The sequence below is a fragment of the Hibiscus syriacus genome, unplaced genomic scaffold, assembly GCF_006381635.1.
Source record: "Hibiscus syriacus cultivar Baekdansim isolate YM2019G1 unplaced genomic scaffold, ASM638163v2 tig00013565_pilon, whole genome shotgun sequence".
Taxonomy (NCBI): domain Eukaryota; kingdom Viridiplantae; phylum Streptophyta; class Magnoliopsida; order Malvales; family Malvaceae; genus Hibiscus; species Hibiscus syriacus.
The window spans coordinates 300,770-316,320 of NW_024062303.1; the positions used below are offsets into that span (position 1 = coordinate 300,770).

Genomic DNA, 15,551 nt, shown 5'->3' on the forward strand with positions numbered 1-15,551 from the left:
ACTTCAATTTATTTCAAGTTCACATTTCGTTCGAATGTCGTATCAGATTACACCACTTCGATCAAGTGATGCTTTCCACACCTATTCTACAAATCGGTGTTCTTGAAAATATTCGAATAAAATTTAGTTAATAAATAAGCATTTATAATAACTAACAAATATATACATAAACATGTAGGTTAAAAATTAACATCATATATACTCATGCATACATATTAGTGACATAAGCTATAATTTACAAACATGATGAATTAGAATACAAATAAAATCCAATCATACATATTAAATAAGGACTAAATAACAAGAACAACAAATTTTAGAGGCATAATAATAAACATATAACAAGTCATGGCTAATATACCAATATAACATAACATGAGTATTAAAACAAAACAAAATTAAATTACAGAGCCTATTGTGTGATAATTACAGGACTAAAACTTAATATAGTCAAACATAGGGGATTAAACTGGGAATAAAATCAAAGTTATCTAAAGTCAAAGTTAGTGACTAAAACAAAAGAAACAGAAAGTAAAATACCGAAATTAAAAATAAATAAAACAGGGAATATAACATGTTAGTGACTAAATTGAAACAAATGTAAAAATAAGATCTTAGAATCAAATGATAAAATAAATGAGGAAATGGTGGCTAAATTAAAATAAATGCAAATAAAGTGTCATAAATAAAATAAAATGAAACATAGAAATGACCAAAATAAAACAAAACATAATATGGAGCTTAAATCAAAATAAACAATAAAAGATCAATATAGTGACCTAAACGTAAAAGCAAGCTAAACATAAAGGGATTAAACTAAAAATAACCCTAAAGATATATAACAAACATAAAAAAGGGGAAAATCACAAAAACAATACCTAACTATTAAAAAATATTTAAATAGTCACCACACATGATCAAAATGCAAAACACGCCTAAAAGTAAAGGGACCTAACAACAATTAAACCAAACATATATATCATGAACAAGAAATGGGTAAATTACAAAAACAGTCCCTATAAGTGACTAACATACAAAAACACGCTAAACATAGGGGGATCTAAATGTAATTTTCCCCTAAAGTTTTCTATAAATAACATTCTATTTTTTTTATTTTCATTTCATTTTTCTAAATTATTTTTAGAGAGATATGGTCTCCCCTCTCTCTAGAAAATTGATGGGTGTCCAGCCACTCACCTTCACCGACTGTCGTGCCGTCTGTCGCCGGTGGTCGATGGCCACCAAATTACACTAAGAAGTCCGTCTCGGCCTCCCCGTCTCCGATCCAGGGTCGATTTCACGAGAATCGGCCCCAAACTTCACGAATCTAGCCGAAATCATTCAACCTTTCTCTCCCCGATCCACCGTCGTCCGCCGTTAAATCGCCTCCATTTTTCAAGTATATTGTTCTTCTCACCAATACGCACCTCCTCACCGTTCGGATCGTCAATCGGAGGTCCTCCTCCCCGACAAGGTGCTCGACCGAAGGTAATATATATATATATATATATCTCGAATGAAAAGGAAAGAATGGAAACAAATTGCTAAATTGTTTTTTATTATTCATGTTCGGAAAAAGGAGAATTTTTTTTATATTGCTTTTCTTTTCAAATCGGGGTCCCTTCCCCTTTGCCATTACGTTGTTCTTTTTTCCCCGTAAAATAGGAACCCCTGCTCTTTTTTTTTTTGCTTTCCCCCTATCTCTATATTACAAATGTTCCACCTAAATAATAATTTGCTTGTTGATTTTTTGTTGATGTGTTTGGTGGCAATTGATGGTGTCGTGACTTGTGGAAATGGTGTCCTTGTTGCTGCAGCAGGGTATGACTTTGGTAGGACATGGGCACGGGGTATGGTTGTTGCAGGTGTAGGGGCATGGGGCTGTTGGGATTTGGCAACGGGTCGGTTCTGGATCTAGGTCGGATCCGGCTGGGTTCTGGGTCGAGTCTTGTAATTGGGCTTCAACTGGGTCAATAGCTTGTAATGATGGGTCGCTGGGCCTGCAAATTTTGTAATTAAATTTGGTTAATAATAATAATAATAATATTTTTGTAGATCCGGATAAAAACAGATGTCTACAGTTGCCCCTCTTTACACATTCTTGTGTTAACAAGAATAGGGCAATGATGAAAAAGACAATCAATTTTTGTCCGATTCTCTTTTTTTTGGTTTTGAAATTGGATATGTTTGTTGTTGGGGACGACACTGCTCCTATGTGATGAAGAGTTCTGGTCATCTAAGAATGACACGACTCCTACGTTATGAGGAGATCTGGTCGGTGGATGACACAGTTCCTAAACGATGAGGATGACTGACCATCTTTAAAAAAGGTGATAACTCGGTTCTTACGCGATGAGCACGACTGATTATTCAATGCTGACACAACTCTTACGTGATGAGGAGATCTAAATATCCAATAATTAAAAGTTTTTCTTATCTATAAAAACACAAGAACCATATATATCAGAACATGCCCAAAGTGAAAATTGTTATTATTTTCCTTTTCTTTTTGTCATTTTATTTAGAAAAAGTGCTACAAAGTGTAACTTAAAATAAAATTAGATAAAGGAAAGTGATGAGAACACAGCAAAAAAAAGAATAAAAATAGTGCACTTTTCAACTTTTAGATATTTTTTATATTCCAAGATATTTTGCTGCCACCTACTGCCCTTTTTTGACAAAAAGGGTACAGCCTAAGATATTTCTAATGAGCATTCATAACCACTCTCGTGAAAGTCAAGTGGTTTTCACCCTCGACATCTTTTGAGCCAGATCTGAATCTTTTTTTACGATAAAAAAATATTTAATGGTTGCTTTCGTGATAAGTGAAAATTAATAAAATATTTGATATCGATTTAAGATTAGAATCATTATCGGTACTAACTATTAACGCACGTGACAAATATTGCAGTTAACTAGCTGTACGAGAATATAAATGTTTTCGTTACACTGCTTTTGGTGGCGCGTGAAAAGCAGCTTTCTTCAAAGTTGCAACCCTTTTCGGGTTCTATCCATGGTGACCCGATCCTAGTCCTTCTACAATTTATACCCCACAGCTCCTCTCCCCCTTCTCCCAGTGCATTTCTTCTACGACTCAAACCCTAAAACATGCTCTCATCGTCGTTGTAGCCTTCCTTTCCTACATGGAAGTGTGAAAAACTCCAATTTCTACAAGAGAAAAAAAGATTAAAAAAAAACCATGGCCAACAACCCGAGAAACAACGCCAACAAGAAACTGAAGCATCATTGGAACCATGATTCCGATGTTGTCGAGGGAAACCCCGAGGTATGGGCAACGCTGGACAAGAATTTCAAGCAGGTGCAGTCGGTTTTAGACCGGAACCGGGCGTTGATCCAACAGGTCAACGAGAATCACCAGTCCAAGATCCCAGACAACATGGTCAGAAACGTGGCACTGATTCAGGAACTCAATGGCAACATTTCCAAGGTTGTCTCTCTTTACTCTGATATGTCTTCCAATTTCTCCTCTGCGTTTCAGCAACAACACAGCAACGGGGACAACAGGGACGACTGAAACTTTCGTTATTATTAATAATAAAAATAATACTATATAAATAATAATAAAAAAGAGTATTTTTAGGTGTCTTGTTTGCTGCTCGGTTGGGTATTTTTAGGTGTCTTGTTTGCTGCTCGGTTTATCTGAAATAATTCCTTTGGGAACTTGTTTGAGATAATTGCTGGGGTTCATGTTTTTTGTTTTGTAATGGCTTATGATCGAGTTGTTTTGATATGTTACTGTTTAGTTCGGTCGTAATTGCAGACCACGGTCGCTCAAGGCTTTATGACCTGCATGAGTACCAAAGGGTGCTCGAGGCTCGGTGATAAAACCTCGAGAGACATTCTAAAATATGAACATAGCTTCGTGAATAACATCAAATCAACAATGAAAAGATGTTCGAAACCCGGTCGATAAATCATTTCTAGGATATGGCAGTAAGCAAGCAACTGATGTATGCTCTATAAAGGGAATATTATCAATTAAAACAGACTCTAAACGTTTGCATTCAGTTGAAACAAAATGTGTAAATTATAAAGGCATCTCGCCGCTATCTACAATGACAACTTTAGATTTCGGCACACCACTCTTGTTTCCTTCGGCTTCTATCTTGAAGATGACATCTATTCCGGTAATCACTTTGCCAAATACGACATGATGCCCGTCCAACCTTTCAACGAAAATCAATAGCACACATGCGTGTGAGCTTCGGAAAATCTCAAACTATTACAGGATAGCAGTTTTTAACTTGTGACCCCTCAACAACAATTTGAAGTTTTGAACTACGAAAAGTGCATGCGTAAATAGCAACATGGTTGAAGTTATTTGGTCACGAGATAAGAAAAACTTCAATTTGCTCTAAATATTTCCATATATTTGGAGGATCAGACTCTCATCTCTATATCTGAATATGCATCAAACATATATGACGGTTACGTGTAGTTTTAAAAAGAAACATAGATAAAAAGTTTGAAGACAAGTCAAATACCAGCTAGTTGTTACCGTTGTGATGAAGAATTGTGATCCATTGGTGTTATTCCCAGCATTGGCCATCGAAAGCCGTCCTGCTCATAATGAAAAAGATTCATAAGTAAATAACCAGTAATATGCTTCTTATAATGAGTAAAAATCCTTTTATAGAAAGAACGTGTTCAAGGAAACTTATATGCCATATAAGAATCACAAACAACTCACCAGGCACATTATGCTTAAGCTTGAAATTCTCATCAGCAAACTTTTCACCATATATAGATTCTCCACCTCGTCCATTGCCATGAGTAAAGTCACCACCCTGGATCATAAAGCTGGGAATAATTCTATGGAAAGTGCTCCCTTTGTAATGAAGAGGCTTCCCGCTTTTCCCGGTTCCTTTCTCCCCTGTTAGACAAGGAACAAATATATGTAGGCAGCTAAAAGTAGTGAGTTTTCCTGGTTAACTAATCAGAGCTAAAAAAAAAGTCGAGCATCAAACTGAAGCATAGATACACTGTTCAATCGATTTGGCAGTCACCTTTCTTTCACAAACTAAAATTTCAAATACCGCACGTTTATATACATGTAGATATTATCATCCAATACATCAAAACTTCACAACAATACTCATAATTGGTATTCATGCATTTTTTTTATAGTGTTAAGGCCTGCTAAATAACACTATAGTACTCTCAAATAAAGGTTTGTCTTAATAAACAAAGATTATATTTTTCATTAACTACCTAAACAACCAAAGATGCAAATAGGCAGATAAGATAGTTAGAATGTTAAGGTCCAGAATACGATGAGGCATACTGAGATTGAGAAAAAGGCAACCCAGCCATTACCAAAAACTTCCAGGAACAGATGTCGTTTTTAAGTTTACATGCTAATTATGCGAAGATAAGCTTCTTTTATGAGTGAAAAATACACCAATAATAAAAGATTATCACTTTATTACAGAAAACTTCACTAAACCGTTGCAATCTTACCAAGATATTGTATTGCCTGCTTGGTGCTAATGAGAAATAAATCACATTACTTAGTGCACATATAGGGAATTCGAGCACTAAAAACATACAAAGTTCCAATATAAGAGGAATAAACGTTACTACGCTACCTGTGCAAAGGGCGAGGAAGTTCTCTGCAAAAAGAAAAAAATTATGACTCGTAACAACCGACAAGTAATAGCACAATCTTTTCATGGAAAGGTCAAAGAACTGCAAAATCTCTGAGCTATTCACCTGCAGTTTTAGGAACGGTTTTGCCGAATAGGCCCATGACTATTCGACCTGAAAGCAAAAATGAAAGAACAAGGAGCCTTCTAAAGCAATAACAGAATCAAGAAAGACTAAATCTGAGAGAAACCGAAATCCGACATCTAAACTAAAACTGAGAGAAACTGAAATCTAACATCTGAATTTCCAACCAATGATTTCATGTTGTATAATACAACAAAAAGACTAAATTTATAATTCAGCTATCAATTAAATCCCAGTTTTATAGAAATCAAACAAAAGCATACCAGCAGATTTTCCATCAATATGGACATCGAAGTACACTTTATGTGTAATTTCTTCTGTATCGTCCTCAAAGCCCTAAAATTACATAGAAAGGGAGTGAAAAAAAACCCCAAATTCAATTCAATTACCTACGCTATAGATTCACAGATTAAAAAGGACGAATTACACAAATCAATTGGCAAACCTGATTAAGCTTGGGTTCGGAAACTCCAGCGTCGCTCAATCGATTCTAAAAACACCAAAAAGAAGGGGGGGGAACCCCATTTCTTTCACTTCTTTTTCTTCCGGTGTAAGGAAATAAAGAGGAGAGAAAAGGGTACCTGAATCAAAGCTAAGGTTCCAAAAAGAACCAGAATCCACAACGCCGCAACCGAAGCCAATCTCTTCTTGGTTGCCATATCTGCCTTCTGTTTTCAGCTGTTTCAATGTCGGAAAGGAAATATCAGTTGAAAACCGGTTACTGGGCTGGACTCTGTTTTTTATGTCTTGTGATCCCGGTAAATGTTAAAACTGATGAATAGGATGTTACCCAAATAAATATTAATTCGATAAAAATAATATTAAATCAAAATATAATGAAATAAATTAATGGATTAATAGATCAAACACATATTTTAAAACATGAAGAAAATATCAAAATCCGATCGAGTAAATCTCATTATCTTATAAAGATAATTAAAAAACTTTAGATATAAACAGTAAAACTGATGCAGAAATTAATTCGAGTAAACCTCGTTGTCTGAAAAGGATTTTAGAGGTTTCAGAAACATGTTCTACAAGGCTGCATTGAAACACAAGTAAGACATACGTACATATATATTCATATGCTTTCATCTTCTTCTATTCTTGATATCTGTCAAGTATCCAGACTCCGGTGTCGTCGCATTCGTTTATGTTCGAGCCTAGCTTTGCTGCCGGAAACATCTCTCGGGCTAAGGAGTAGAGCCTTATCCAGGGATCAATTCTGGCAAAACAAGGTCTTTTGCATCGTCCGATCTTCGAAGCCAAGGTTCTGATACGAAATCCATTTGTCCTTTCACAACCAGATTCTTCATTTGCCCTTCAGTTTCTGAAGTTCAGAAAGAATAAAGCAAAATGAAAATTATTGCTTTGGTATTATATTCACAACAACAACAGCAGTAGCTGATAATTGACAATAATTTACCTGCTTTAAACGGTAGATTGCCACCACTGAGCATTATATACAGTATAACTACGGCAGACCAAATATCGACTTTGGGTCTGTAATCATTATTAAGAAGCATCTCCGGAGCTATGTAGTTCGCCACGATATGAACAAAAAAGGGATCCTCGTAAACCCCTTTGATTCTCTCAATATCTTTCTGACCAGACAAATGTTACAGCACTTTAATCTCCCTCCTAATTTCCTCAACTTGCGTATTGAGTTTGAGTCTCTCTTTGGGTATCGACTTACGCACAAACTCCATGCCGGTGGCAATCTCTAGGATATAAAATCAGGTAATCGTTCATATTTCACTCGAATCATGTCAGGTCAGGTAAATTCTGATACAGGTAATGTCAAGTCAATTTGATGGTTCGACTCAAATCAAGTCAGATTCAGGTTAAATCAGTTCGGGTCATATTCAAGTTGATTTGACACCAGATTTAGTTCGGGTTCAGATCGAGTTAATTTCAGTTCGGATCAATGTCAGTTCAGGTCAAAATAATTCAGATCCAGAGGAGTTAAATACTAAGTTAATTCAGGTTCGAATGGACTTCAGTCGGATCTCGTTTAGTTCGGATCACATCATTGAAAGATAAAATTCAGGTCGGATCTTTACCAGATACAGATTAAGTTCAGGTCGGGTCATTTTTTATTTTTAGATTAATTATTTTTCGCCTTTCGTGAACGTTGAATTGCAATTTGTAATTGTATATGATTTAGAGTAAATTACTTCAAATATAAATAATCATGGATCAATTTTTATAAAAATATAAATTTAAGGACTAAATTGAACAAATATAAAATTACAAATAAAAATTTAAATAAATTAAACAACACATATTGACGAGAGATCAAATCAAAATAATTTTAAAATGTGAGGTTGAAATTAATATAAACTAAATTATGCCAAAAGTTATGAGCCAAGTACAAAAATATAAATAAGAAATAAGTATAGGCCTATTTCAGATGCAAATATAATTTTAAGGACTAAATTGAACAAATATTAAATTAGAAATAAAAACTAAATAACACAAAAGGATCAAATCGAAATAGTTGTAAAATATGAATAAAATCTGTAAAATAGACTAAATTACATTCATTTCAAAAGTTGAGAAAAAAATTAAAACAATTATAATATATTAATTTATATGTAAACTTATAATAATATAGTATGTATAAACTATATAGTTAAACTATAAAAACTATATAGTTTATATATAAAACATACATAAACCATATATAAACTATATATATAGTTTTTATTAATAAACCATATAGTTTATATAGCTTATATATAAACTCTATATAAACGATAAAATTTATAACTATATACTATATATAACTATAAACTATATATACTATATATATATAGACTATATGATGCATGTATATAGTTATACTTAGATATATATGTTATATATGTTATACTTAGATATGTATGTATCATGTATGTTATACATATGTATGTATCATGTATCATGTATCATGTATCATGTATCATGTATCATGTCTATATATTATATTTAGATATGTATGTTATATATGTTAGATATGTATGTATCATGTCTGACATACATATGTATATATATGATGCATGTATATATGATATACTCAAATATATGAATATATGTATAATGCATGTATATATGTATGATGTATGTATGAGTATGATGGATGTATATATTTACATGTATGTATGATAAATGTATATATATGTCATATTTTTATTTTATAATAAAATAAAATTAAACATAATAGAAAAATTTATCAAAATATGATAGATTATAAATAATAACATTTTAAATAATATAATGTAGGATTAAACTAAAAATAAATTTATCAAAATATGATAACTTATAAAATATATAGGGATCAAATTAAAAGAATCGAGAATGTAAAGCTTAAATTAATATGAATTTGGACAAAATTGAATGAATTTAAAAACTTGGGAACAACGCTACAATACGCATTAAAGACAAAAAACATGTGGACTAAGAGGCCTAAATATAACTGCCTATTTAAAGTCAAATTTTCTTTTTCAGATTTTTTTCTCATTTTATGATTTCTCTCTCTCTCTCTCTCTCTACAACTCGATTTTATCAAAATTCTCTGACTTCTCTCTAACCGATACTTCTTATGATCCCTAAAATCCTAAATCTCAGGGAATTTTCATCCCTTTCTTCATTACCATTTAATAGAGACAGTTCCCAAAATTGATTTGTCTCATGTTCCCCTTATTCATCTTCGAAACGTATTCTGTTCATTTTCTTTTCCACTTGTCCATTCAAACCTTGCCTTTTTAGGATTCTATGGATAATTTGTCTTACGAGTTGAACTTTCCAGGTAATATGCGATTTTTAATTTTTTTTATTTCAAATTAATAATTTTTTTTTATATTTTTTAGGAGATTTACCAACAGATAAAAACGAAAAGCATTCTGAAATAGGTAAATGATCAACTGTTCGATTTTTTTTTATTTTTTATATAAAATATATTTAATTTTCATATAATGGGATGTAAATGATCAACTGTCTGAAGCAGTTGATGTCAATAATTCCTCTAAGAAGAAGGCTACATGTTCATCCGAGTTTGGGAGAAGAACTTCTCCTATTTGGTAGCATTACACCTTCGTCAAATCGACAATGGTTCTGTGTATACTAAGTGTAAGTATTGCAAAATTAAAAGGTATAAAGCTGATTTTTATATTGGTACATCTAACCCTAGAAGGCATACTGAGAAATGTCAATCTTATAAGGAATATATTTCTGAAAATCCTCGTATGGTAAGTTCTTTTGATCAAAACAAACACTGTGAATTGTTTGCCTAGACTATTCTGTGTCATGGTTATGCTTTGAGTATGGTTGAGCATGAAAAACTCAAGGATTTGCATCATTACCTTAATTGTAGTGTGAAGGATATATCGAGGTATACTATTACTAAGTATTGTATGTTGGAGCATGAAATGTAACACCCCAACCCGTACCCGACTCAAATACGAGTCCGATGTGTCACTTTGACTTTTCAAACTTTGACTCTTAAAGAAAAAAACCCCATGAATTTAAAACTTTGTTTAAAACAAAACGTTTTACATAAATATACACAAAATACAACTCGATCAGAGTGCTCATAATTTAACTATTATTACATGCCAACACTCTATACACAACAAAATACATACTTTTCGATTACTTCTGATCTGATCTTCTAGTAATAATATGTCCTTGCTACTTCTATTCTTGTTCTTCTCGTTTCTTGGTACCTACGTGTAAATCACTTACACGCTAAGTCATAGACTTAGTGAGGCAATAAATAAACATGTAACAGTAGATTCATGATATGCATTTTTACCATTTGATCATGATATTTCAATATGCATGTATCTATTTCATATGACATATAACCAAGTCATGCACATTTAACTTACTTTTTTACATCACTTTCACTTTAATTTATATTTCAATTGCCCATGTATATTGTTGTTGAGAACAAAGGTATGTGAGTACATTGAGGTTGTGCACTAATGATGTCACCACAGCTCGTATAAATTCCCTCATGGGCACCGAAAATTTGTTCAGTATTCGTCCCGAAGGACTGCTATATATGTCCCGTAGGACCACTACATCCCGAAGGACTACAATATCCTCGATTCTTGGCATGTCAACTATACCTATAGCTCTCGTATCATATACTATGGGCATTTCGATGAATACATTTCTCATCACTTGTTCTTCTTTTCTGTCACATACACATGTATGTGTAACCATGTATTTTATATCATATCATAGCTTATCTCATTTCACATTGGTCATGTCTCATAGCATATATCACATATGCATATAAATGTATATCATATCATATATCTTATGTTTTATGCTCTTATGTCTATGCATATCATATAACTTATATAATAAACTATACCCATTCATGTATTCATGCATATATAATCACAAATCAAATAATATTTAGGAGTCACTTCTTACTATAGTAACTCCATCACTAGTTCATCGCAAGCCAATGTTCGTTCATAATATAAGTACAATTAAAATTGCACTCACCTTAGCCTTATTTGCTTTGATTCGATCCTAATCCTTTGATTATTCCGGAACTTGTTTAGACTCAATATCTATATAAATATAACATTTCAAAACAACTATCAAAAGCCTAAACCTTAAACTTGATGTTACAACTTAACCAAATTAAAGAACCAAATCCATTTTTTCATTTAGGGAGGAATCGATACCCCCTGAACATACTGGAATTTTTCGTTCAAGAGGGGGGAATCGATACCCATCATAGGGTATCGTCCCTCTACCCAGAAATTGTATTTAAGCTCGAAACATCAATTCTTCATTTAATTCATCTATTTTAAACCCCTACCATATCATTAAACCTAACCACCATTACTTAAACCAATTTATATCCATGAAAACCATCCATAACCTCAAAATCCTATCGCTCATATGTAAATCAAGAATCATACTCAAATTTCAATATGTTCTAAATACAATTCTAACACTTCATATTCCTTAATTAGCATGACAAGTCAAATTTAACTTCAAATTCAACTTATCAACTTTTTTTTCCATAATTTCATATAAACCCCGTTTTCTTTAATTTCTTATAACATCTTCATCTTTTGATTATAAGACAACTTAAGCTTTCCTAAGCTTAGTTCTAATGATCAAAACCTAACTTTTAATTTAACAAATAACCAAAAAAAAATCAGAAAACTCACCTCATGCTTAAAGCCTCACGTATGAAGAACAAAGAGGAGAAGATAATCTGGAGAATTATCTCCTCTTCCACGTATCTCTCTAAATAGAGAGATGACTTTAAGCTAAATTACCATACTATCCTTTTAATTCTTTCATATTCACCACTTAATCCAACTAAATATTCCTATTTAAATCAAATTCTAAAACTTTACAATAAAATCACTAACCCATAGTTTGGGATGTTACAAATCTCACCCCCTTAAGAAAATTCGACCTCGAATTTTCATTGTACAAAGATATGGGGATATTGAATCTTCATGTCCTCTTCACATTCCCACACGTCGCTTCTTCCACCTTGTGATTTCTCCATAGCAATTTGAGTAATGGAATAGTCTTGTTCCTTAATTGTTTAACTTCATGGGCTAAAATTTGGACCGGTTCTTCCTTATATGTCAAATCCGATTGCACTTCTATTTCTTCTGGTGATATAATATGGGAGGGATCAGATCGATACTTACAGATCATTGAAACATGGAAAACATTGTGAATTTTCTCCATATCAGGTGGCAAAGCTAATTGATATGCCACTGGTCCCACTCTCTTAACGATTTCATATGGTCTAATAAACCGAGGACTCAATTTTCCTTTACGTCTAAATCTCAATACTTTCTTTCTCGGAGACACTTTCAAGAACACTTTATCTCCGATTTGAAACTCAATTTCTTTCCTTTTTAAATCAGTATATGATTTCTGTCTATCAGATTAAGCTTTTAGATTATTCTGAATTACTTGAACTTTCTCTTCCATTTCCTGAATCAACTCAGGACCAATAACTTCTCGATCCTTAAGTTCATACCAATTCAATGGTGTACGACATCTTCTCCCATATAAAGCTTCATAGGGAGCCATTTTGATGCTTGACTGATAACTATTATTGTACGCAAATTCAGCAAGTGGCAAATATTTTTCCCACGATCCTTTAAATTCGATAACACAAGCTCTTAACATATCCTCTAGAATTTGAATAGTTCGTTCAGACTGACCATCTGTCTGAGGATGAAACGCTGTGCTAAAGTTCAGTTGTGTGCCCAATGCTCCATGTAAAAACTTCCAAAATCGTGACGTGAATCTAGGAACCCGATCAAAAACTATGGAAACAGGTACACCATGTAACCATATAATCTCTCTAATATACAACTCAGCATATTTATCCATAGAGAAATCAGCTCGTATCGGAATGAAATGAGCTGACTTAGTCAACCTGTCTACAATCACCCATATTGAATCTCTTTTGTTCGGAGTTAAAGGCAACCCCATCACAAAATCCATCATTAAATTATCCCATTTCCATTGAGGAATTAAAATTGATTGTAATAGTCCCGACGGAACCTGATGCTCAACCTTAACTTGCTGACAAGTCAAACACTTAGATACGAATACTGTAATGTCTTTCTTCATTCCCAGCCACTGATATCGACTCTTGAGGTCCATATACATTTTGTTTCCTCCTGGATGCATCGTTAATGGACTACAATGAGCTTCCATTAATAAATCATTCTTTAATTCATTAACATCTGGAATCACTAGCCTCGCTTGATAATATAGGTTCCCATCAGTTTTCATCTCATAATCTGTACACTCTCCATTCTTTATTTGCTACAACTTCTTTGAACACTTTTCATATTTAGTTTGCAATTCTTTAGTTCGATCTAACCATGATGGTTTGATAGTCAATTCTGCAAAAATTGCACCATCTCCGCCTAATGATAGTTTAGCATCCATAGCTCGTAAGGCTGCAAACGTCTTTCGGCTTAAGGCATCTGCTACCACATTTGCCTTTCCGGGATGAAAATCAATCACAACATCATAATCCTTGAGAAATTCCACCCATCTTCTCTGTCTTAAATTCAACTCTTTCTGAGTCATCAAGTACTTTAAACTCTTGTGATCCGTATACAAGTAGCACTTTTCACCATACAAATAGTGACGCCAGATCTTTAAAGTGAACACTACTGCAACCATCTCCAGATCGTGTGTCGGATAATTCTTCTCATGTGGTTTTAATTGTCTCGAAGCATATGCCACCACCTTACTTTTTTTGCATTAATACACATCCCAAGCCATTATGAGACGTATCACTATACACTACAAAGTCCTTGCCAGACTCAGGTTGGACTAACACTAGAGCTTCTGTCAAAATCTTCTTTAACTTTTCGAAACTCTCTTGGCATTCTTGAGTCCAAGTAAATTTTACTTCCTTTCTCAACAGCTTAGTTAGGGGTAATGCTATTATTGAAAAGTTTTTAACGAACCTTCGATAATAACCAGCTAACCCTAGAAAACTTCAAACTTCTGACACATTCTTTGGAACTTCCCACTCCAGAATAGCTTTAATCTTTTGAGGATCCACTCGAACTCCTTCTGCAGAAATTACATGTCCAATAAATGCCACTTCATTCAACCAAAATTCACATTTAGAGAATTTAGCATAAAGCTTATTGTCTCGTAAATTATGCAATACAATCCTCAAATGAGAACTATGCTCTTCCTCTGACTTTGAATATATTAAAATATCATCAATGAAAACCACCATGAACTGATCCAAATAGGGTTGAAAAATTATATTCATTAAATCCATGAAAGCAGCTGGTGCATTCATAACTTTAAACGGCTTTACGATAAACTCATAGTGACCAAAGCAGCTGGTGCATTCGTAACTCTAAACGGCTTTACGATAAACTCATAGTGACCGTATCTTGTTCTAAACACCGTCTTTGGAACATCTTTCTCTTGAATCTTTAATTGATGATAACCCGAACGTAGATCAATTTTTGAGAACACTGAAACTCTATTTAATTGATCAAATAAGTCATCGATTCGAGGAAGTGGATATTTATTCTTGATAGTCACTTTATTGAGCTGTCTGTAGTCGATACAGAGTCGCATTGATCCATCTTTCTTCTTAACAAACAAAACTGGATCTCCCCAAGGTGATACACTTGGTCTAATAAACCTTTGTCCAGTAATTCCTGTAATTGAATCTTTAATTCTTGTAACTCTTTTGGAGCCATTCTGTATGGTGCCATTGCAATGGGTGCTGTTCCAGACATTATCTCAATCTGAAATTCTACCTCTCTGTCTGGAGGTAAACCTGGTAATTCTGCAGGAAATACATCAGAGAACTCTCTCACGATAGGAATTTCTTCAATCTCTTTGTCTTTGGATCTTACATCCAACACACTAGCAATGAACCCTTGACATCCTTGTAACAATAATTTCTTTGCCGTCATCACTGAGATTACATTTGCCAATGGATTCCACCCTTCACTAAACACCACGATTTCTACCTCTTCCGGACTTCTCAACGTTACTCTTTTCAGTCTACAGTCGACATTAGCATAATAACGATATAACCAATCCATTCTCAGTATCACTTCAAATTCTTCAAAAGGTAATTCCATCAAATTAGCAGGGAATTCAATTCCCTGAATTCGTATGGGACACCCTCGACTCACCATATGTACCCGAGCACTGTGCCCTAATAGATTTGTCACTATCACCTCATTGTTAGTAGCTTCTAATTGAATGTTCAATTATCTCACTGACTTACTAGTAATGTATGAATATGTAGACTCCGT

At 33.7% G+C, this 15,551-nt stretch overlaps 2 protein-coding genes across 2 annotated transcripts; one reads left to right on the top strand and one right to left on the bottom strand.

Moving 5' to 3' along the window:
* Positions 1 to 3,061: 3,061 nt before the first annotated feature.
* On the top strand, positions 3,062 to 4,028 carry LOC120206260 (protein EARLY FLOWERING 4-like). The gene has a single exon (XM_039205968.1). It carries the CDS (start codon positions 3,200 to 3,202, stop codon positions 3,533 to 3,535), a length of 336 nt encoding a protein of 111 aa, XP_039061899.1. The 5' UTR covers positions 3,062 to 3,199; the 3' UTR covers positions 3,536 to 4,028.
* Positions 3,975 to 6,442, bottom strand: LOC120206259 (peptidyl-prolyl cis-trans isomerase CYP20-1-like). The gene is made up of 8 exons (XM_039205967.1): positions 6,333 to 6,442; positions 6,197 to 6,241; positions 6,015 to 6,087; positions 5,734 to 5,781; positions 5,610 to 5,633; positions 4,712 to 4,894; positions 4,506 to 4,581; positions 3,975 to 4,187 (listed from the first exon to the last, which is right to left on the bottom strand). The coding sequence occupies exons 1-8, from the start codon at positions 6,408 to 6,410 to the stop codon at positions 4,049 to 4,051; spliced, it is 666 nt and encodes a 221-aa protein (XP_039061898.1). The 5' UTR covers positions 6,411 to 6,442; the 3' UTR covers positions 3,975 to 4,048.
* Positions 6,443 to 15,551: the final 9,109 nt, after the last annotated feature.

Excerpts from the sequence above, each read along its gene's own strand:
- LOC120206260 (XM_039205968.1), top strand. The coding sequence starts at position 3,200 with ATGGCCAACAACCCGAGAAACAACGCCAACAAGAAACTGAAGCATCAT.
- LOC120206259 (XM_039205967.1), bottom strand. The coding sequence starts at position 6,410 with ATGGCAACCAAGAAGAGATTGGCTTCGGTTGCGGCGTTGTGGATTCTG. Across the intron at positions 6,088-6,196 it reads CCGAACCCAAGCTTAATCAG|GGCTTTGAGGACGATACAGA; the intron begins GTTTGCCAATTG and ends ATGTAATTTTAG. Across the intron at positions 4,895-5,609 it reads CTTCCTCGCCCTTTGCACAG|GGGAGAAAGGAACCGGGAAA; the intron begins GTAGCGTAGTAA and ends CTTGTCTAACAG.